Consider the following 24,740-nt stretch of genomic DNA (forward strand, 5'->3'; position numbering starts at 1 on the left):
ACATCTCACTGCTAATACCTCAGCAGAGCTCCCTAGCTTAACATCCTTCAAAGATGGTGGACTGTACTGAACTGAATCTACATGAGATACGGATGGTGTAGCTACCTGTTCTGTAAGTGGAAATTGGTTGATTGTAACCATGAGTCCTCAGATCATGAAATAAATCATGTCCCACTGTCCATTAAGATCTGCCATGAAGGAAGGTTGCAGACTTTCAGCAGTGGAAGCTGCCCTTAGCCAGGCAAGGTGATCTTGAGCAGCTCTGGGCCTTGAGAGTACAGGTTTAGTTTGCAACAACTCCACATCGGTTGTAGAAATTAGGTTATACGACTGGTAACAGCAGTGGTGGAGTGGCAGGGGTAGGATGATGTTAAATCCTAGATTGGCCAACTGTGAAACCCTGGGGTAGAGTCTGAGAAATCCTAGTTATGTGTTGAAGGACATATTCCTGGACTGCTGTGACAAGTTGCACGAGTCTTGATTGATAAGGACAGTTGGTAGGTAGGTGATGGGAATTCTATGATTTAAACCAGGGTGCAGTTGGAAAGATATTGCATATGAACTTGGCATTCACTAATTTTGACCACTCTTGGAGGTCATTGAACTTTTTGTGATACTGAATCCAGACCCCCGGGGCTTGACTCCTTGCACTTTTGCCCGAAACATCAATTTTCCTGCTCTTTGGATGCTGCTTGACCTGCTGTGCTTTTCCAGCACCACTCTAATCTAGACTCTGGTTTCCAGCATCTGCAGTCCTCACTTTTGCCTCCTTGCACTGAATGTCATGGCTACCTGCTACCATCACCTTCTCAGCAGGATCTTGATCGTCTCGTGGATAGAGGATAACTCTCCTTGTCACATCCTCCACCAAAGCCTCCAACAATTGACTGAAAACCTACGAGTTCATTCTCTCCCATGCTGTTTAGTATTTTGCAGATCAGGGTAGGTTTAAACAGTGAAGGATAGCTTGAAGTGGGACTGACCATTGGCCCCTTGCTGATACATCCAACTAACCACAGCACAGTTAGCAATAACTGGATGCTGGAATAACTAAAATATGCAGGCAGCACAAAATTGGTGTGTGTATCACAATTTTAATCCTCATTTATTGGTTTTATCAAGTTTAACCCCCTGACTTCCTCAAGTGGTATAAGTGGCAGAATCACTAATATGAATCCATAAATTACTGTTTGTAATGAAATATTGAACCAACTTACATGAAATTACTTTTCAATGCACTTGGGGAGTTACCTCATTTATATAATGTGCATCTACAATCGAACAGTGAAATAAATTTAATAAAATCCTGCATTTTTTACTATAAATCTGTTGCTTGCAAATGAGTACACCCAATATTTACACCTACTGTAATCTCTTTGTGATTATGATTTCAATAATTTTTAAACAGCAAAGATATAGGGAAGCTGCAGCTATGTATTCCCACCTACCCTTGCCAAAGGGCAGCACGGTAGCTCAGTGGTTAGCACTGGTGCCTCACAGTACCAGGGTCCTAGGTTTGATTCCAGCCTCAGGTGACTCTCTGTATGCAGTTTGCACATTCTCTGCATGGGTTTCCTCCAGGTACTCTGGCTTACTCCCACAGTCACAGATGTGTAGGTCAGGTGAACTGGCCATGCTAAATTGTCCATAGTTTTAGGTGCGTTAGTCTGGGTGGGTTACTCTTCGGAGGGTTGGTGTGGACTGGTTGGGCCGAAGGGCCTGTTTCCACACTGTAGGGAATCTAATCTAATCAAAAGTTGCTGATAATACAATAAAATCCACACTGAGAAAAAAGTTTGCACATGTGTATCATTTTTTTGCATCCTTGGGATATATTAAAAATGTTTCAAGCTGTAAAACTCTGATGCAATGTTGTTATATTGGTAGCAAGCTAACAGATTCACACTCAGTAATGTATAGACCATACCAGCTGGTTTTTCTGGAGTTAGTTGAGGGAATGATGTAAGAGAAACAGCAAGAGAATATGATGTTCCTTTTCGAGTTGTCCCAGATGATCTTTGAAATCCGCTTTTGCAGGTTAAGCTTTAGTTGAAAGTCTCAGCAGAAATACAGCATCTTTAACAATGCAGGATTATTTTAGTATCACACACTCAGGTATCAGCTAGGATTACATGTTCACTCCACAACACTGAATCAGGGACAGGAGAGCCACTCATTGGGCCAGGGTGATAGACATCTTACTGAAGTGTATTTTATTTAAATTGCTCTGGACAGAGAATGAATCTAATTGTAATATAGGCGAATCAAGCATTTTAATTATGATTTAGATGTGGGCCTTGCTAGCTGGGTCAGCATGTATTCCTGTCCCTAGTTGCCCTTGACAAGATGGTGGTGAGCTGCCCTCTTGAGACACTGGAGTCCATTTGGTGTAGGTAGACCACAACATAATTAAGAATGGAATATCCAGGATTTTAATCTTTAATTGACATTGAAGGAATGGTGATATGCTTCCAAATCAGGATGGTGAGTGGCTTGGAGAGGCATTTGCAGACACTGTTATTCCCATGTATCTGCTGCCCCTGTCCTTCAAAGGTGCTGTCTAAGGATCTTTCTCCAGTGCATCTGGTAGATATTGGCAGCAGTGGGGATTGAGTGTTGGTGATGGAAGGAGTAGAATATTTGTGCTAGTGGTGCTATTCACGTGAACTCCTTTGTGTTGGATAGTGTTAAGCATTTTGAGTGTTGTTGGAGCTGCACTTATCCAGGCAAATAAGAAGTATTCAATCACATTCCTGACTTGCATCTTGTGTATGGTGGGCAAGCTCTGGGGAGTCAACAATTAAGTTATTTGATGCAATATTCAGAACCCCAGACCTGCTCATGTAGCCACTGTATTTGTATCCAGCTAATCTGGTTCAGTTTCTGGTCAATAGTAGCAGATGAGATTTGATAGTGGACCACTCATTGATGGTAATACCATTGGATTTCAAATGGCAATGGTTATGTTGTCTCTTAATGGAGATCTCTTTGGAAGTCTCTTATTTGAGCCCACGTTCCTGATGAAGAGCTTATGCTCGAAATGTTGACTCTCTTGCTCCTCAAATGCTGCCTGACTGGCTGTGCTTTTCTCGTGCCACACTTTTTGACTCTTATTGGAGACAACCATTGTGTGGCATGAACGTCAGTTATAGCTTTTAAGCCCGAGCCTAGTATTTATCTAGGTCTTACTACAGTTGGATATGGGCTGCTTCAGTAGCTGTGGAGTTGTGAATAGTATTGAACATTGTGCAATCATTGGTGAGTGTTCCAACTTCTGACCTTATAATGGAAGGAAGATCATTGATGAAGCAGCTGAAGATGTTTGGGCCTAGGACACCACCCTGAGTATACAGTACAATTTAAACTGATTGGCATGTAGTGTTTCTGAAGTATGTAAATAAATACCCTGTATAGCCCTCTGTGCGATCGGATTTATAAAGAACCTCATTAGTTTTTATTGTTTCAGCATAACACCATACCCAGATGTACAGTCCTACAGTTGGACCAACTGGCATTAACTGAAAGCATGATATATTTGTTCTCTGGATGTGCACATCATTGGTAAGGGCATTTATTGACCAGTCCTAATTGCTCTTGAGTACATGCTGTTGAGCCATCTTCCTGAATTACTGCAATCAATGTGCTCTACATATGTCAACAGTACTGATACATTAGTGATTTCTGGGACTCTGACAATGTGCAACTTAGGAAAATGTATGACCTGGGTAAGTGGTGTTCCAATGATTCTACTGCCATTCTGGTGGCAGAGATCATGGATTGGCAAAGTGTCTGCAAAACTTTGGCATGTTGCTGTAGTGTATCTTGTAGATCATTGCAGTCAGTCTCCAGCAGTGGTGGAGGACTGGATGTGTAACATGCTAAAAAAACTAGAAGGTTAAAGTAATGGATGGGTTGGAAATAAAGCAAAGATCATGATGTTGGAGCTGTACTCATTCAGGCACTTTGAGAGTACTCCATCATACTCCTGACTAGTACTTTGTAGATGATGAGAAAGACTTGTAGCTGTCAAGGGTGAATCACCCAGCTTCTGATTTGCTCATGTCACCACAATATATATGTGATTCTAGGAGTTTGAAAGTGGTTTGCATTGATGATGATACAGTGAATGTCAAGAAGTGATGGTTAGACTCTCACTTAAGAGATGCTCATTCCTGGCACTTGTAACTTCTTACTTCTCAGCCCAAGTCTGAACATTGACTAGGTCTTGCTGCATAGGCATAAGTCTTCTTCGGTGTCTGATGTAATCAATCTCTATCAGTTCGTCAAAAGCAAACATGGACGTTCCTATGTTGCATGACTGGCTTGCCAGGTAATTGTGGCACATGTTTAAGAAGCATAGACCCCTGAGTTATTGCTCTCTGCTCCATTTTCCAAATATAACACCTAATGCACACAGGACAAAATATGCTCTGCCCCTCTGCTATCATCACACAGACTACTGGGTATTTCTAGTTGTTGAGAGTGAGTGAGACTATGTGTGTATGCAAGGTTGATGAAGAATGGAAAATATTTTGATGATTCTGTATGAAACTCTACATTATCAGACCTGTGCTACATCTGTTGTAGCTTGAGTTCCTTGGACTCCTTCATTTTATTAGGAAGCATCTGTCACCTTGATGATGAGTTGACTGCATATCAGTCTCCATTTCTGTAACGTAGCTGTGTCTGAAAGCCCCTTCTGTTTCGGTTTGATTTGCAATCAGTACTGCCTAACAGTGAGGACTGGCACAGAATTTGATCAGATGATTAAGCAGCCGTCTGGGATAAGCTGCCAATTTGTGTTTTCTTTCTCATTTTTAAAAATTATCTCTGCACTAAACTGGTTGAATGGCTAGTTTTGTTCAACCTATATATGAATATTAAACTTATGTGATTGAAAAGGAAGTCCGAGCAAATTTTTGTACTCAAGGTGACTGAGAAAGATTTTATCATTTGTTACAGTTAGTTTTTTATGTTATTGCCAAGGTACGTAATGAAGTTGTCATCAACGTTCACTCTCTTTACCACGAATGCAATATAGTTGCAATATGTCCGACCTACAAAATGCACATCAGCAATTCACCAAGATTCTTTTAATAGCGTCTCCAAAACCCCTAACCTAGAAGAAGGGCAGCAGACACTCAGGAACACCACCACCTACAATTTTCCCTCCAAAATCCCATACCATCATGACTAGGAAATATGTCGCTCTTCTTTCACTGTTGGAGTGTTGAAGTTCTGGCATCCCCTTGCTAATAGCAGCCTGGTCTACCTACACTACATAGACTAGGTAAGCTGAAGCAGGTGTTGAAGCACCTTCCCAACCTCAACTAAGGATGGGAAATAAATGTTGATCTTCCCACTGATACTCACATCCCCAAAGTGAACAAACAAAGAGTAAATGTTGGAGTAATAACAGTTGTTATTGTTATCTCGTTTATATTTTCCTTGACTATTTTATGCATAGTGAGATGAAGAATGTCAGTGGTTCCAGCAGTCAGGACAGGACAATGCGTCAGACAGCAATTCTATGCAGTAGCATTCCTTTTACTCTTCTATCAATTACCTTCAACACTTGAATGTCTTTCTCCTCTGTCATAATGACCAGAACTGATCTGACCTGCACAGTACAGTTTGAGTATGAACTGCCTCTGGCTTTCATTTGCTGTTTGGTTATTCAGTATTTCAATTGTTACCTGGACTGTTCCGCATTGGTTGGGTCTGTTGAATGTTGTTACTGTTAAGATCCCTGGTGTTTTCTTTTACTTTTGTCCTTCACTTTTTTAACATCATTATGGAATAGATGTGCTACCCAGAAACTGAAACTGAAAAAAAGCATCAGCATAAAATTGGTGGAAGATGCAGTCCTGACTTGAACTACGTAGGAAGATGGAAACAGTTTCCACCTTGACTGAGAGGCTTAAATTTAATTGGTAGGAGATGGGGGATAAGAAAAGGGCTGAAATATCAAAAGTGAGTAGGAATGAATAAAAGCTCACTGAAGCATCCTAACCAGGTCAAGGTGATGAAAGTGTTGATGACTATCTTTTCCTATGCAGTCTGCTCGCTGTGTGATAAGCAACTGAATGGGTCACAAGGAATTTTGGCAATCTGTGTGCTGGATAAAGATCTTCAATTCCTTGACTTAAAATTGCACACCATAACCAGGTCTTTTTTGACTAGTCTATCAAAATTCCTATTAAGTCTCTCAACCATCACTTCAAAGAAAACCAGAAATTAAAAGCCGTCACCTATAATATGGTCAAATGTTGGCTGATACCAGTGACATCGTATCCATTTATAATAGCTATACAATTGATCGTTGAATCACAATAATTTCTCTTTCGACATTTTTAAAGGGGCCTTTATATGTCTGCACCAAAATTAGCCAAACAATCAGCATTGAATACTGGGGCTTCAACCTCCAGCTTGGCTGTTTCTGATGCTTAAAAGATTCACATTAAAAGTGAACTGCTGTGCCAGAGGTACTCTCCATTTTCACTGTTCCCCTCCACAAGCAGCTATTATGTTACAATTGCTCACTTTACTTCTATTCTTGCTGGATTTAAAAAAAAGTGTCGTGGATTCAAAAATGTTAGGCGCAGCATTGGTTGGAAAATGGAGTACCAACTAAATATGCAAGAATGTTAACAAACAAGTCTAGGTCCTCAGTTCATTATGCAAAAACCTTGTCAGTGTGGGAAGACGCTGAAAGAAGATGAAACACTTGGCTGGAGGGAGGGTGTAAAGAAAAGCCAAACTCTTCTGGCTTTTCTAGCAATCCGTTGAATGACACTAGCAAAATCCCAGAAGCGATTCACTTAACTATTCCCAGAATCAGGTTTAATATACGAAAAAAGAGGAGAACATTTACAGAGAGAAAAGGTGCAGCAAATGAACATCTTTAAAATGCACAACAACATTTTAGTAAGTCAGGCTGTGACCTTTGAAGAAGATAAAGAAATCTAATTGAATTTCTTGTCCTTTTTCACAGATGGACCCAGTTCAGAAAGCAGTGATAAATCACACGTTTGGGGTTCCTCTTCCTCCAAGAAGAAAACAAGTAATTTCATGCAACATCTGCCAACTAAGATTTAATTCTGATGTGAGTGTACAAGGGACAAGGTGCACTTGAGCCCATAGCTAATTGCTCCAGAGATGACACACAATACCCTGATGAACATGAGGCAAAAACAAACATTCTACAGGCACATGAACTTGGAATGGCATGTTCTAGAGATTTTATGGCTGGTACTCTGTTGTAGAAACAAGTTCCTCTGTAGTTGCATCTGGTTATTTTGTATTGCAACACTGGAGCCTCACTAAAACTGCTAATTTATTTTGTTAATGACCTGCACTAAAATAATAGAGAAATTATGACAACGTGAATGTGATGTTCAGATTTAGGACCTTGGAGAGAAACGTTCTGGTGTGTTGTCATTGCCAGTTATTTTGCAGATGAAGAATTTTTTGACCCATTCAGCATCTTATCTCAGTCATCTATCACTTTCTGTCATGGATGAGCTGCAGTTCAGATTTGTTGTTCAAACTCACCAGTGCGAAAAATGTTGCACCTGGAGGCTTTAGAAAATACTCTGAAGAGAAAACATGTAGCAGTGCCTAGCTTTGTACAGTTCACACAGCGATGTCTTAGGTGTATTGTATCTGTGAGATTCTACAAACACCAGTCTTTTAATTCAGCACTAGTTACATTTAAAAAAACAATTGAGTTCACCCAAGGTTAAATTTAGGAATTACTAAAACACATTAACAGAACCTTCTAAGGCATTTGAAAAGATTGCTATTGCCAATTATGTCAGTGGTTTCAGACATGTTAAAAAGGACAGGAAAAAAATTGTGCTTGAGTTTTGACAATGTATAAAGCTAAACTCCCTCAACAGACTTATGAGAAATGTTACATTCGGCCACTTTCAGAATATTGTGTGCTGGAAAATTCTTGTCTCCCTCCGATTGGAAGAATGTTGTGAAACTTGAAAGGGTTCAGGAAAGATTTACAAGGATGTTACCAGGTTGGAGGGTTTGAGGTATTAGGAGAGGCTGAACAGGCTGGGGCTGTTTTCCCAGTGCTTCAGAGACTGAGGGGTGATCTTGAAGAGTTTATAAAATCACAATGGGCATGGATAGGTGGGGGAGTCCAGAACTAAAGGGCATAGGTTTAGGGTGAGAGGGGAAAGATTTGTAAGGGACCTAAGGGACAATTTTTTCGTGCAGAAGGTGATGCATGCATAGAATGAACTGCCAGAGGAAGTGGTGGAGGCTAGTACAATTATAACATGTAAAAGGCAACTGGATGGGCACATGAATAGAAAGGGTGTCGAGGAATGTGGACCAACTGCTAGCAAAGGGGACTAGATTGATTTAGGATTTCTGTTGGCATAGATGAGTTGGCCTGAAAGATATCTCTTTCCGTGCTGTACACCTCTGTGACTCTGACTGTAAAAGAGTCAATAGCAACATGGATACAAAATTGGCTGAGTGCTTGTAAATAATGATAAATGTATATTTTCGGACTGGAGGACGATTTGAGTGGAGTTCCCAGGAATTGGTATTGTGACCCTTGCTTTTCTTGATATTTATGTTAATGATCTAGATCTTGGTGTGCAGGGGTAATTTCAAAGTTTACTGATGACACAACACTTAGAAGAATTGTAAACTGTGAGGATGACAGTGTGGAACTCCAAAAGGATGTTGACAAGTTAGTGAAGTGGGCAGGTGAGTTGCAGTACAGAGAAGAATGAGGTTCTGCATTTTGGTAGGAAGAACATTGAAAGACAATATAAAATAGGGGGTTATACTCTGAGGAGAAGTGTAGGAGTAAAGGTACCTGGGTATGCATGTGCACAGGTCTTTGAAAGTAGCAATATAGCTAGAGGGAGCAGTAAGCAAGGCATCCAGTGTCATTGGCTTCTTTTTAAGGACATACAGGACAAGAACAAAATGGTGATGTTACAAGACTCAATAGACGTCATCTGGAGTATTGTCCTGGCATCACATTAAAAGAAGGACATGAACACATTGGAGAGAGTGCAGAAGTTATTCACATGAATGGTTCTAGAGATGTGAAACATCAGTTATGTACGTACATTTAAGAAATTGGGACTGTTCTCCCTGAAGAGAAGAGGATTAGGAGGAGATTTGATCGAGGTTTACAAACTTGAGAGGGATGGGTAGAGTAAGTAGGGAGAAACTGGTCCTGCTCATTAGCAAAACAGGAACAAGAAGGTCTTGATTTAAAGTGAACTGCAAAAGCAGCAATGGTGAAGTGGAAAACTCTTTTCACATGACGAGTGGTTAAGGCATGGAATGCACTGTCTTGAAATGTAGTGGAGGGTGTTTCACCTGAAGCATTGAAGAGGGAATGGGATGATTCATTGGATAAAAATAATGTGCAATGATACAGGGATAAAGCAAGAGATTGGCATTAGGTAGTAATGTTGATTTAACAAGCTGGTCCAGGCACAGTGTCTTGAGTGGCCTTCTGTGCTGTAACACGCCTGTGTTTCTGTGATTTTGTGAAGTACTATAAAAGTAAAGTGTAGTCATTGCAGAAGGAATCATGAGATTTTCGCGAGTGAGTCCTTGATTTATTTTTAAAGTGCAACAAATTTGTTATTTGGAGAGAGAATGTAAACAAAATAGTCATGAGTCATTTATATGAAAATAAGATCCTGTGTAAATGACAGACAATAAACGGAGGCACATTTTACATCATTACATTAGTTCATTTACATTGTAAATCAGGCTTTGGATAATCTTCCAGAGTGAAAGAATGAACTTTATGATTGTGGCACATCAATCAAAGAGTTCTGCTGACATTATAACACAGTTAATCTATGGTTTGACTTACTGCTGAATGTTAATAGACAGCAAATCAGATGGAAGAATCGCTACTACAACTCCACCTTCTTTATAAGGGACCACAGGAAAGGTTACATACATATCTTCCCAAACATACCAGGATCTCACAGGCACTTACTCTGTCACATATCCATGCTTCCTATTGGATTTGCAAAATTACATAGAAAAACATTGAATAAGAGTAGAGGATAGGAGTCTGCAGCAGCAAACTGAATGAACATTCATGCTAGGAATTTGAGTGCTCACTTTGGGAAAGCATAGAGGTTGCCTTATGTGTTGCAGATAGAGATCCTCCTTAACTCCAGGTAGGAGAGCTATATTTTTGCTGTTGTCCAAGGGATTCCACTTTAATGGAGAGGAGATGGGTCCTTACAGGTTTTGGGATAAGGTGCAATTATCGGAGGTTCTCCAACTATGACCAGATAAGTAATTGTGAAATCAGGCAAAGACAATTCTCTCAACCAGACAAATGTTGATGTTTGGAAGATTGTGCTTAATTATATCAATGGTTTCAGACAGGTTGAAAAGGACAAGGAGAATTTGCTGCTGACTTTTAAATAGTGTCTGTATCTGTGAAAGGTAAACTTCCTCAGCTTAAGTTTGGCAGCAAAATTGCACAGTGGTTCTGTTGGTTCCTACCAACGGTTTTGGAGGGCAGATGGGAAGAATCCTCAGTGAAGCCAGGTCTCTTTTGTTTTGATGTGGTTTTGCAAGATTAGGACCTTCATCTGGTCTCTCGAGATAAATGGCAGTCAGAGCTGTGGACTGGTTGAGGCCAGGTATTCCTGCTCCTTTGGTTGGAAATGCAATGTACCATTGGAGTTTTTAATAACTTTGTAAATGAGAGATGATGGGTGTGGTATGAGCTAATTTGCTTTTGGGAGCTTGATACAGATGCAATGGCTGATTGTCCACTTTCTGGACTGTAGCCATTCATTGATTCAATGATTGTGTTTCCTTTGATTTCATAATTGTCTCCAAAAGGGTACAAGTGGATTCAGACAAATTGTATTGATCTCCAAAGAGTAGCAGTCTTAACATAAAAAGATTGCCAATCAGCCCTGTACCTGGAATTTAAGACAGTTGTGGTTGAGATTGTGGAAAAGCTGAGGTAATGACTCATTGGTTGTGATAACACTGGTGTTCACATGAGGTACAGACAGATGGGTGTATCCTGAGTGGAAATTGAGTTGTATGTACAGTTCCACTTACAAAATCAACTTTGGTCCAGGATTGTACTCCAAACTTTGCTGCCCTCCAGCATTTACCAATCTACTGGCATGGTTTTATTGAGGTCTTCCATTGGTCATGTCTTGATTTTGTAGTGCTGATTGGGTGGCGAAGAAAAATAGAACTAAGATTTATAATGTCTTCTGTCAACCTACATTAATGCCCATCCCATGTCTAGACATTACTCCCAATGCCTTGTAAAAATGTCTGCCCATCTTGAACAGAAGAGAATTCAAATTGTGATGAAATAGAAGTGGCAAAAATGAGTATTTATGCTTTCAGATCACTTATTCAGACAGAGGTTAAAAATGTAGCATAGTCAATGCAGAGCTCCATCAGCTACAGGACAAATGGCTATATGTTTCATTCCTATTATGATCACACTGCTGGGAGATTGCCATACTGAAATGCCGCATGTGATTTCATTTTAGCGCTTATGTAGCCGTAAATCAGCCTGGATGCCTTGGCAAATCAGTATGCATTGTACAGTGTATGAAAGAAGCAATTGGACAGAGATAAATGTACCTATGCTGCCAGATAGATTTATCAAAAGACTACATCTCAGAATAATAGATGAGCGATAAGCTCACCACTGTAATATAATGTTAAGTTTTCTTGATGGATAAAGCACATCTTCTGAGATTCTATGAAGTTTTACATTTATATGATGTTCACTACATAAAAATGAACATTACTTTCAATGCAAAACATTTGTTCATTTTCAATGCTGAGTTTTTTTATCATGTTGAAGAGAAGTGAGACATATTTGACATCTCGTAGGGACATTGATCCACATTCCATATCTGTTCAATGGCAGATCCTCTGCCTATGTCAGCTGATTGACAAAGACCAACCTTCTATTAATTAGGAACTTCATAACAATTGTTACGATCCCAGCTGATGGTATCATGGGACAACTCAAATTCCAGGATAAAACTGGGCTTCGTAAAGTCAGAGGTTTTTGATTTTTGCAGTTAGCCAGCATGGTGGTTACTGACTGAAACATTTTTACACAAGACTGCAGATGGTTTTTAACAACAGAACATAACTTTGTTACACATAAGTATGTACAAAAGAAAAGCCCGGTTCTATCCATATTTATACATATGCATTTACTAAATTTAAAAACATTATCTGTTTCCAAACAACATATGTTATGCACACTCAAGAACAGAGAAATTACCACACCCCCTACCCCTCCGCCAACTCTTCAGTTTCTATTCAACTGACTCCTTCCAGGTTTTTACCCAATGGCGGTGGAAATAATCTGATGATTCTTCTCTGACATTCTGCTGTTATGAATGAATCTAGGAGTCTGTACTTTCTCAATTGTAATAACCTGCAGATTTCTACCCAAACTCTCCCAGCCTGGAAGATTCACAAATTAAACACCTTTTGCTATGGAGAAGCACAGTAGTTCAGGGATCTGCATTTGATGCCATACTCTGAGTGGAGATTGCACATTCTCCCTGTGTCTGCGTGGGTTTCCTCCAGGTGCTCCAGTTTCCTCCCACAGTCCAAAGATGTGCATGGTAGGTGGATTGGCCATGCTAAATTTCCCATAATGTCCAGGGATGTGCAGGTTAGGTGGATTCGCTATGAGAAATTCAGGGTTACAGGGAGAGGGTAGGGGGTGGAATTGGGTGGGGTGGCCTTCAAAGGCCTTCTGCCACACTTGAGGGACTCTGTGATTAGATGACTTCTAGTAGAGAAATTAAATCTTGCCTCTGAACTCAATCCCTAATTTTGTCTGAACTAAGCTGAAAACCAAGTGAATGGCTCCAAATGTGTTTATCCTATCTATCATAAACACAGAAGTGGGTGGCATGGTGGCTCAGTAGTTAGTACTGCTGCCTCACAGTGCCAGAGACCCGGGTTCAATTCCCGCCTCAGGCGACTGTCTGAGTGGAGTTTGCACATTCTCCCGTGTCTGCGTGGGTTTCCTCCGGGTGCTCCGGTTCCTCCCACAGTCCAAAAATGTGCAGGTTAGGTGAATTGGCCATGCTAAATTGTCTGTAGTGTTAGGTGAAGGGGTAAATGTAGGGGAATGGGTCTGGGTGGGTTGCTCTTCGGAGTCGGTGTAGACTTGTTGGGCTGGAGTGTTTCCACACTGTAAGTAATCTAAAGTGTAACATCTTTTCTCTAACACTGTAGGATCTGTATTCACATGGTTATGAGCAACGCTAGATTCAGAGCATTTCTTTAATCTGATTTGCATATTTTTTTCGCAAAAAAAACCTACTTCATAGAATTGGTGCACATCAGTCTGCCTCACTTTAATAAAACATTCCAAATTTCAAAAGCGATCAGGTCAAACATACCTTCCATCACACAATATTATCACCATCTTCAAGTGACAAAGTGTCTGCCTTTTGCAACATATACAGTTTTGATTTTGAAGTTATTCTGAACAACATAAAGTTTAATCCCAAAAAAGAATAATTATTCAACATTTTATTGCCTATGTTGCATTATTTTGCTTGCATTTAGTTTCTCGTGTGCTTTGATGTCATTTAAAATAATTTTGTTTTTGTACCCCCAATGTCTGTGCTGCAATCCCTGGGATTCCCAGTGGGAATCTCCCACCTGATATCTTTGGAAATAAGATTAATACAGGGATACCGGACAAGTTGGGCTGCACAGTAAGTTCACTGTGCCCACCCAACTCTCCCAATTAGTACAAAGAAGAGCAATACAGAAACGTTGCCTGCAGTATTAGGCATTCATATTATGTATTACATTAGTGAAAGCATTTTGCAGTCATCAATAAGCTCCAAATGGCCACATCCAAGATGATACCAGTGATAATTAAAGATATAATTGCACCTACCTGGTGAGGGAATCATAAATTCTTATAGTGCAGAAAGAGGCCATTCTGCCCAATGAGTCTGCAAAGAGCAACTCACCCAGATCTGCCCATCCACAATTATGCCACATGGGTATTTTTTTAAACCACAGCTGACTCACCTAATCTGCACATCCCTGGACAGTATGGCATGGCCAACCTGCCTAACCTGCACATCTTTGGACCATGGGAAGAACCCGTAGCACTCAGAGGAAACCCATGCAGGCACAGGGAGAAAGTGCAAACTCCACATAGACAATGACCCAAGGTTGGAATCAAACTCAGGACTTGGCGCTGTGAGGCAGCAGTGGTAACCACTGAGCCACTCTGATGATTCCTGGAGATTTGTTACAGGGCCTGGGTCTGCAATGAACTAAATGCAGTGTTCCACCTGCAGCTAGGACAGTTGCTCAACTGCTGCCACTATGCCAAGCTTGTCTCTACCTTCCTCTAAGCAAGTTGTGATGCAGGTACTGTGATTGACCACTCAGAGGATGTTTCTTTTCCAACTTACTCACACAATGCCATCTCCACTTAAGCAACAATCAATCAGGGATGCTAGTTTTTTTCTCTCTCTCACCTGCCAGAGATATCTGCACAATGAGATTCTTTTCCTTTTGTATTTGTCTGTCACATCTTAACCCTCTCTGTGTTTAGCATTTATAATGCCTGCAAAGGATTTGACTTCCTTTTGAAACCTTCAATGACTCCAAGAATATTTGTAACTGCCATTTCTTTTCTCCGAAGTTTGAATTCCTCTCTGGGCACAGGAGGCGTATCAGGGGACTGAAGCACAGCTGATGTGGTTTCACATTATAACAAAGGTGATAGAAATAAACCAGACCATTATAGACTAGAGTGTCTGACATCATCGGTAGGGAAAGTCTGAAAAAGAGAATTAATGTCCACTTGGACAGGCAAGGTTTGATCAGGGACTGTCAAACATTCGTTAGATCACACCTAATGAATCTTGTTGAATTTTCTGAGGAGATGACCAGATTTTAGATGAAATTGGTGCAGTTTATCTAGTTTATATTGATTTCAGCATGGCCTTTGACAAGTCCCATGTGGGAGATTGATAAAGAAGGTTAAAAACTCATGGGATCCAGGGTAACATGGTATGTTGGATCTAAAACTGGCTTTGTGGAGGAGACAGGCAGATTGCAGGACTGGAGGCTGGTATCCAGTGGCAGACCACGGGGATCTCTATTGGGTCCCTTTATTGTTTGTGATATATCTCAATGATGTCGATGAGGATGTGGTGGTGGGGAGTGATAGCTAGGTTTGCAGATGACATGAAGACTGGCCAGCGTGACAGTGGCGATGATGGTCTTAAGTTACAGAAGGATGCGCAGATCAATGACATACGGGGTTTAACCCTGATAAGTGTGAAGTGATCTACTTTGGAAGAAGGGACATGACAAGGGAGCACTCAAAGAATGAAAGGATACTAGGAACCTCAAACGAATGGAGGGATCTTGGAGTGTTTGTTCACTGATTCCTCAAAGTGGCAGTTGAAGGCGTTCAGAACACTTGCCTTACAAAAACAGACAGGTTATAATTGGAACTGTGGTTAGGCTGCATCCAGAGTAATGTGTGCAGTTCTGGGCACTGCTCACACTATAGGAAGGATGTGACCACACTGGAGATTCACCAGGATGTTGCCACAGATGGAACAGTTTAGCCATGGAGAGAAGCTGGACAAGTTTTCTTGAAGGCATAAAAAGTTGAGAGAGATTTGATAGAGAAGTATAAGATTATGAGGGGTATTGAAAAGATCGCTAGAAAATAACTGTTCACTTTAGTTTCAGGGTCAATAACAAGGGACACACTTTTAATGTGAAAAGCAGGAGGTTTAGAAAGGAGATATGGAAATACTTTTATCTAGAGGGTGTTAGGAGCCCAGAATGAACTTCCTGGGTGGGTGGTAGATGCAAGTAACCTTCTAATCTTGAAAAGTACTTGGTTGAGCACTTGAAATTTGGCAACATTCAAGGCGATGAGCCAAGTGCTGGAAAGTGGGCCTGCTGTAGATTTAGTGTAGTTTCAGTAGTACAGAGCTGATGGACTGAAGGGCCTCTTCTTTACTGTATAATTCTACAATTCTAAGACTTAACTATGAGCTACATGATGTTGTCCTTTCTGACTAGAAGCATGATCCCTGTATCCTGGGCTATTAATTAGCACATTGTCACTGATGCAGCTAGATCAATTAAAGGCCTGATTTATAACAGAACTGGGTGAAAGTGAGGACTGCAGATGCTGGAGATTACACCTCATTGCCCGAAAGCTCAATTCTCCTGCTCTTCGGATGCTGTGCTTTTCCAGCACCACACTCTCGACTTATAACAGAAATGGGCCTTGCTATCTTCTGACTAAAAGAGCAATCATGCAGAATCTCCGAAACTTCTTGGCCAGTGTTATTAGTTTTGATTTGTGCTGGTAAACAGTATAAATTGTAACAAATTGGGCAAATATGCCTGATGATTAAACAGGGGTGTTTCTTTACATATGTGCAACTGACCTACAATGCTTTCTAATAGTTTCTAGGTTCAGATTCTAAATCCAAGGAGATATTTCCTGATGTATTATGAAATTGATAAGGAGAACTATTCCACATGGGAGGGATTTTTCCTTTTATTTAATGATCCTTATCCGGTTAGCTTTTGTATTGTGAAGGTGATCATAGATCAATTCTATATAGATCAAGTTGATGCTCTGTTGAGGGAATTATATGTAAACCTATGTCTTATTAGATTAGACTCCCTACTGTGTGGAAACAGGCCCTTCGGCCCAACAAGTCCACACCAATCCTCCGAAGAGTAACCCACCCAGACCTATTTCTCTCTGAGAAGAAAGTGAGGGCTGCAGATGCTGGAGATCAGAGCTGAAAATGTGTTGCTGGAAAAGTGCAGCAGGTCAGGCAGCATCCAAGGAGCAGGAGAATCGACGTTTCGGACATGAGTCTTTCTTCAGGAATCATTCCTGAAGAAGGGCTCATGCCCGAAACGTCGATTCTCCTGCTCCTTGGATGCTGCCTGACCTGCTGCGCTTTTCCAGCAACACATTTTCAGCCCCTTTCCCTCTGACTAATGCACCTAACCTATAGGCAATTTAGCATAGCCAATTCACCTGACCTGCACATCTTTGGACTGTGGGAGGAAACCGGAGCACCCAGAGGAAACCCACGCTGACATGGTGTTTGGAACTTTTCTGCTGCGTCACCTGAGATATTGAACTTGAATATATTAAGCTGTTTCATAGATGTGCCCTTAACTTTCTGTGAATTTGAAACTTGCGAAAATGTGGATATTTTGTAGAAAGAAATGAGCGTGAATTCTTCCTTTCAATGCTGGGGCATTGACGATAACTGGATATTTAAATAACTCTGAGTTAAATTCTGAAGGAGTAGCCAGTCACACACAAGCACACACAAGTGAACAAGTCGTACTGTTTGAATTGCGTGGCTTGATCTGCCTGCCTACTGACTCTTGGCATTTACACATTTTTGGAGACTTCTGAGGCTCATCTCCAAAGTTATAAAAGAGGATAGGGAGTTGCCCTTCATAAATTGCCACTTCAATATTCTAGATCACTTTGTTTACTACTGAGGGACAAAGCAAAATTTATCAGAAATGTGTTGACTTTATCTTTAGTTTTTGATTAGTTGCTTCCTTCAGGATATTCGGAGGTTGAATTGTATCCAAAAAAGGATAAAGATTGCATTGCTGGTGGGGAGAATGCAGCTGATGACTTAAATGGTCATTTCTCATTTCAAATGGACTTTATAATCTAATTCAATAGGATATGTTAGAATTAATGAAGAAACCATAAAGTATTCATTTAAGTTAGTTTCATCGTGGTTGTATCATGCTACACAAAAATAGTAACCTGAATCTCTAAAGAGCTTAAATCATTATATAAATATCAATTGGTTTGGTGAAAGTAAGTGCAAGGTCTAATGCTACATTGATTAAGGAACAGTTGTTTACATATCTGGTTAGAAATAGCATTGAGTATTTTAAGGAAAAGTACAGATGGAGTTCAAAAGTATTACAAGATAATTACAAATTAACCAGGTCATTCCACCTATCTTAAGTTATCAGTCAGAAAATATCCTACAGCTCCGATCATATACGCAGATACATTTTAAGTGACTTTTGTAGTTTATCTCCATTACCCGACCTGAAGTTGATCTCCTTCTGTATCACTCATTGTGTGAAGAAGAACATTAATTTTATTTCTTAGTTTCAATCTGGATCCACTTTTTACAAATAGTCTCAGAAACATGATATTTTGAAATGATGCAAAGTTAGAATGTAACATTCAAGAATGAATAATTTAGGCTGGAGATGCTCGAATTTTGTTTTAATTTGTTTTTGAAACACAGCAAAAACATCTATTGGATTTCAAATAATGTGGAGTGCATATTCACAATAACATAGTCCATTCCAATATAGAAGGAGACTGTTCTTAGAAATAGCTATTCAATAAGTCTCACTGACCTCATTTTTACCCAGAGCCATGCATGAACCTAAGAAATAACTGAAGAAGGCTATTAACTCATTGAACCTGTTGCACCATCGACAAGATGTTGGCTGATCTTCAGCATCAATTCTATACTCTTTTAGTATCTTTAAGTCCTCTATCTTCCCTGGTACCTAAAAATCTACCGGCCTTGAAGATGATTTATCACTGAGCATTGTCCAACATCTGGGGTGAATGAAGAAACTTCACATCTCAGTCTGAGGAGGCAGCCCCTTATCCTGAGACTATGGTCCCATTTTTGAGATTCCCCAAACAGAGAAAACATTTCCTTTGAACCTACTTTGTCAAGCTTCTTAAGGTATCAATCCGATCAATCATTCTTCTCATCATAGAGCTCCACGGTGCTCAGTCTCTCTTCAATCCACAAGTCAGACTGGGGAACCTTTATTATACTTTCTGCTGGGCATTCAAAAGTTACATCTGGAAGGTCCAAGATCTTAAAAAAGGACTCCATCTACACCAATCTGTCCTCATAGCCCTCCGACCAGTACAACCCAGGGCAGAACTTCCTGAATGCTGCATTAATCTTTTGGGGATTACAGGTGTTAGTACCCGTACCTTCTCTAATGGCTGTGATAGATTGGGGGACACTCTTCTTCCTGGTCAAGTATGTCAAATACCTACCTAGTTTAGCACCATACTCGAATAACCTGTTTCACGAAGGAGATCTCCCTCTTTGGTGTCTGGGTGAGCGCAGCATTCAAAGTAGCCCTGAGGGCTGTAATCTCCTGCAATTTGGTTACAGATGGTCTGTCAAAGTATGTTGTCTCAGCTGCTGTCAGGGGAGCCTCGAGCATACACTGTTGCTCTCTCCTCTGCCACTTCCGGGTTGCAGAATAAGAAATAATCAAACCCCTTGCATAGGCCTTGGCAGTCTCCCAGAGCATGACGGAATACTGGCTGTCCCTGAATTAATGTCCCAGAAAATTTTAAACTCCCATGTAAAATACTCAATTAACTTGCTATCCTTCAGGAGGAAAGATCAATGCATCAGTGCCGTGAGCCTGTCCCATCGCCACTGGCCTTACCCTCCATGTATGCTGCCGCATGTCAAAACTGGCTATGTTCCCAATTCTGCAGAATAGCATCGAGTTCAAAAAGGGCAGTGGGGCAAAAAACATGTCAATTCTAGTATAGCACTTATGTGGATTCGAAAAAAAGGTGAGGTCCCTACCCTCAGCATGAATACGTCTCCAACATCCACCAATCCCAGCTCCCTGTTCAGGTCCACCAGCTGCCTGGATTGCAGGGAAATACCCGCGAGACCCCTGTGCATGCTATCCACCTCGGGGTCCATAGGTCAGTTAAAGTCTCCCCCGATAATTGTATGGCATGCCCCAAGGGCCATCAACCTAGAGAGCACATCCATTAAAAATTTGAGGGGTGTCTCGGGGGGCAATACACATTCAAGATCCCATACTCCTCACCATGTATTAAAGCTTTAAGAATCAGAAATCGCTCACATTCGTCCTTAACTTGGTCTAACAACTGAATGGTAGATTCTGCTGAGTGAGTATAACTACTCCACTACTTTTCAAATTAAAAGGATGAGAAAAAAACCCAGCCAAACCCTCCCTGCTGTAACTTTAAGTGCTCCTTATTAGTTAAATGTGTTTCTTGCAGCAAGGCTACATCGTGTCTTTCCTTTCTAAGACTTGATAGTATCTTTTTTCTCTTAATCGGTGAATGACTCCCCTTAACATTCCAGGTGCACCATTTAAAAGAATGGTTAGCCACAGCCATCCGAAGCAGCAAATGAGCCCATGGGAAGAAGAACCCCACGCATAGCGTGCCGAGTGAAAACAGTAAACAGTTTGTCTAAACTTGAAAATACAACTACAAAAACTACCAAATCAAAACTTCTAACAACTACTTGTACAACATATAACACAAATAACACCACAGGGGGCACTCATACTACCCACTAACTCCCTCCATAGCTCCTTCTAGCTGAAGCCGCTCCCCAGACCCCAACAAAACAAAGTATATTAAAGTCATGCACATCTTACAACAAGAATATTAAAAGTGGGCACTCACCCCATCCAATCCATACTTTGACCTGAGGCAGTACTGATGAAATGAAAAGGAAACCCCTCCCCCCACCCGTACTTAAAAAAAAACGGAAAAAAGAATGATGGAAAATAAAGGCTAATGGGAGGGGAGAAGGAAAGGAGAGGAGTAAGAAAGAGGAAGAGAAGAAAAGAAGACTCCCACATATTAAAAAGACAAAACCAGGTAAACTACAGACAAAATGAAGGGAATACGATTGTCCATATTATTTGAGCCAGCCGGTCTATTTTAAGTTGTCTAGGAAGTCCTTTGCCTTTTCTGGTGAATCAAAATTAAACATGGACCCTCTGTGGCTGAAACGTAATATTGTTGGACATCTTACAGAGTCTTGAATATTCAAGACCCTCAGCCTCCGTTTTACCTCATCAAATGCCTTCCTCTTACAGATCATGGCCGCAGAGAAGTCTTGAAAGAACATAATTGGTGATTCTTTATATACCATAGCCTGGGGATCCTTCCCCAGTGCTCTAGAGGTTTACAGCATCATTTGTTTATCTCTATAATGCTGGAGTCTCACTAGGACTGGGCGGGGGTGTTGGTTTGATCTGGACCTGCACACTGCGACCCGGTAGGCCCAGTTGACCTGCACGCAGTCCACCCCGACTTCCAGCTTCAAAGACCGCGGGAGCCAATGCTCCAAGAAGCTGATCAGTTGGCCTTCCTCTTCCTGCTCCGGTGGCCCGATCAGGCTGATATTCTTCCGACGGCTTTGATTTTCGAGGTCATCGACCTGTTCGACTAAGACACGTACCTGCTGTTCCAGGGTCTGGACCCGGCCCTCCGAAAATTCCACATCGGCGGCCTGCTGCTCCACCTCCACGAGGCGCCGCCTGAGACACTGGGTCTCCTGTTCATGCTTCTGCAGAATGGCCGAGATCAGTTCCAGCCTGGTCTGGGTCTCCTCCATTGCTGAATCAATCTTCTCTCGGAGTTTCACGAACTCCAAGACCAGGCTGTGTTCCACAGGTAAGTGCCCAGGAGCATTCATGGAGGCTGACGCCATGACCGCAGATGTGTCAGGTACTGCAGGGGAGTGCCATGTTTGTTGCAGTCCTCGTGGTCCTTTTCCCTGAATCATTTTCATTTCTGTAAAAAGAGCACTGAAACTAATAAATAACAGTTCTAGGGGTCTAAAACCAGCGATTTACACCACAATGGGTAAAAATTGAGGATGAATGCACCACTTTGTCTGGGTTTCTTGGCAGAGCTGAACAGGGCAGACCTACTGGATCGCCACCATCTTGGATCTCCATCATTTAAAGCTGGTTCCAGGTTATTGCAGTTGTATAGAAGGCACTGGAAACCAATTATGTGAGGTGTTCAAAAAATTAGGAAATGTGTACTTTATAACAAAATAAATGTTCAGTTATTTTCTGAATCTATTACTTTTTGGTTGTATTAAGCTCATTTTCACCTGTTTCTCCTGAAGACCTATCTTCAGGCACAACAGAAGTTATATTCTGATAGTACATAATTTTTTTGTTTCATTATCTGGTCTATCTGAACAACACTAATGTTAAAATGATATTTTATTGGAACAAAGTGCCGAGCAGTCACAGACATTGTACGTATTGTTATGTTTTATTTTGGCCTAAAGCTGGCTGTAACATTCCTCTGGCACTAAATGAAGCATGAATTGCAATGCAATCATCTTCTATAAAGCCAAATCCAAAAGCATCAGTGTAGCTGAAAAGCAGAAAAGCTACCTTGGGATTAAAGGAACAACAAATAGTAAATGCACAGAGATTAATATATAATTAATTTTGACCAAAATGTTCAAACCATCACCTGTTAAGTTTTAAAACAAAGCTCTTCTTGCCAATTCCCTGGGCAACAGCTTCCTTTTCACCTTATGCAAGTAATTATTACTTGTAGGTGGAACTTGGCAGTATATTTCAGCAGACGCATCAACCAGTGGCGAATCACAGGCAATCTTATTCTATTCTCTCAATAAAAATCAATAGCAGGGCAATTTTATAAGAAACATTGCCATTTTTAACAGTGCAGCACAATGGGTGTTTGGTCATAGCCAGAGGAACAATATGTGACAAGGCTCAGACTGACAAGAAAAAACTGACAGCATTCTCTTTGGGCAGGAACAGGCTCTATTAGGAATTACCTTACAGTTAAAGTTACGATTATCCTTAAACCCTTCGTTATCTTAAAGTTTACACAGATTTTACATATGTTGGCATTTTGCTTGATTTTTGTTTACATGAGAAAATCTACTAAAAGCTATTTAATTTGATGAGATTTTGCAACATAGTACTTTACTGTGTGAATTTTTACTTTTTAAAGCATTCTTATTTTTGTGCAGGTGATGTTGGTATGCTTGTAATGCTAGCATTTGTTATCCCTCCCTAACTGCCCTTGAACTAAGTGGCTTGCTCGGCCAATTCACAAGGCAGTTACAAGGGCATCGCTGAGTCTGGAGTAACATGTAACCAATACCTTCTCAGATTGGCAGATTTCCTTCCCTAAAGGATATTAGTAAATGAGATGGACTTTTACAACAATCACAAGGATTACATATACACCATTGTTCCAGATTTTATTGCATTTAGCTATGGTGGAATTCAAGCGCACGTCCTCAGAGCGTTTGTCTGCAGCTCTGAATTACTTGTCCTGTGAAAGTACCACCATGCGATCATCTCCACAGCTATGTTTGTTCTATAATGAAGACAGCACCTTGTCTTCATTAGTCTACTGGCTGAACGCATGGCAGGATACTTAGTGAGAAAGTAGGACTGATAGTGAGCTGTCAGCTCAGTTGACAAATTATCTTCCACCTAAAAAACCAATAGAGAATGCATCCCCACCCTCACCATTGCTCCACAGGAAGGTCATTCTCTACGAGGCATTAATTATATGGAGGCATATTTTCCACTCACTTTTGGGAGGAAATTCTCCCACATAAAGGTGCTGATTGCCTGGTAACTCTCCCATAACACCACTGGGAGCCATAGCCATTACTGAGACTATGTTGGATACTACTCTGAGCAAGATTAATGGATCCTCGAGTGTAGACAACTATTCCTGAATTATTTTTATTTACATCCCTGCAACAGAGAAGGCAATATAGCAAAATGCTCAGATATTTAAAATATATTGCCCTCCAACCCCACATTTAAAAAAAAACTTGTATGTTAAGTGTGTACATAATTTCCCAATATGCATTGGCCCACATCTTCCAGTCAGCGGTGATGGTGTGCAAATTGTTGCTGCCTGTGAAGATCTCTGAGCCCCAACCTTTCTGCATTCTTCCAGCTAGGACTTCTGATCCTGGCTGCAGCAGCGAAGCATCAGCACAGCCTTTCAAGGGGAAGAGCGGTGAGCACAAGAGGGACAGGTGAAGAAGAGCAGTGCACAGGACACATCTCCTTCTCACATTTGCTGCCATGTTCAGGTAAGTTTTAATGGTCTATAGTTTGTCAGTAGGTGAGTGAGTGGGTGAATGATTGAGTGCTGTATGTGATTGAGTGACTGGTGTCAGCAAGTTGTTGGGTGAGTGATTGTGTTATTGTGTGGGTAGATGAGTGAGTCGAGGAGGGTAGAGTAGTTGCATTGGATGGGTGTCAGTGTTGAGTGGTCTTGGGTTGGGAGATGTGGGAGGTGGTGAGCTGAATTACGTTCTTAATAATTAACAGAAATTAAACTGTTTAACAGTTTTAGCGTAAGTATCTGGGTAAGTAGCGCTTACCTTGCCCAAGTGTCTCTCACTGAGATCAGTGTAAGAAACATTTAAATAGTATCTGCCATCTGGAATTTCAATGTTTGCACGCAATTAGCGTGCTTGTGCATGTCTCAGGACTTCTGATCATTCCCTATATGTATCACAGACTTAAGTCCACATTTCGCCACTCTTGATTTTTGAAGATTGGGCCAATGTGCCTAAACCAATATAATCATTAGCTAAAGTTATCGGGTTGGTTTGCATTTTTGTTGTTACTACAATCGGAACTAAAATATATGTGACCAACGTTGTCAGAATGATTTATATGTTAAAGAATGATTTCTTAATGCCAGAATATCTTTAACAAAAATATGTTTTGACACAAAATAACAAAAAGAAGGTAGTCTCTGTCTTCTTTACATGCTAGTAACCTATTCAGCTTCGTTCTTCTTCTGTCTGTATTTCTATTAGCTTCAGTTTGCTTTCTCAATATCA

General features: G+C 40.8%; 1 protein-coding gene across 6 annotated transcripts in view; it reads left to right on the forward strand.

Moving 5' to 3' along the window:
* LOC132815661 (zinc finger protein 385D-like) overlaps nt 1-24,740 on the forward strand; it is a 377,769-nt gene that overhangs the window by 212,077 nt on the left and 140,952 nt on the right. For 3 of the 6 annotated variants that reach the window (XM_060824655.1, XM_060824656.1, XM_060824661.1), the window contains one exon: nt 6,995-7,105. The exons of 1 other annotated variant lie outside the window; for it this stretch is intronic. In XM_060824655.1, the coding sequence (XP_060680638.1) occupies nt 6,995-7,105 (111 nt within the window). Of the gene's footprint in view, nt 1-3,508; nt 3,562-6,994; nt 7,106-23,839; nt 23,979-24,740 lie in introns of those variants that run through there. 2 more of the 6 variants (XM_060824657.1, XM_060824660.1) reach the window with 2 other exon arrangements.

Source organism: Hemiscyllium ocellatum, chromosome 5 (genome assembly GCF_020745735.1).
Source record: "Hemiscyllium ocellatum isolate sHemOce1 chromosome 5, sHemOce1.pat.X.cur, whole genome shotgun sequence".
Lineage (NCBI taxonomy): Eukaryota > Metazoa > Chordata > Chondrichthyes > Orectolobiformes > Hemiscylliidae > Hemiscyllium > Hemiscyllium ocellatum.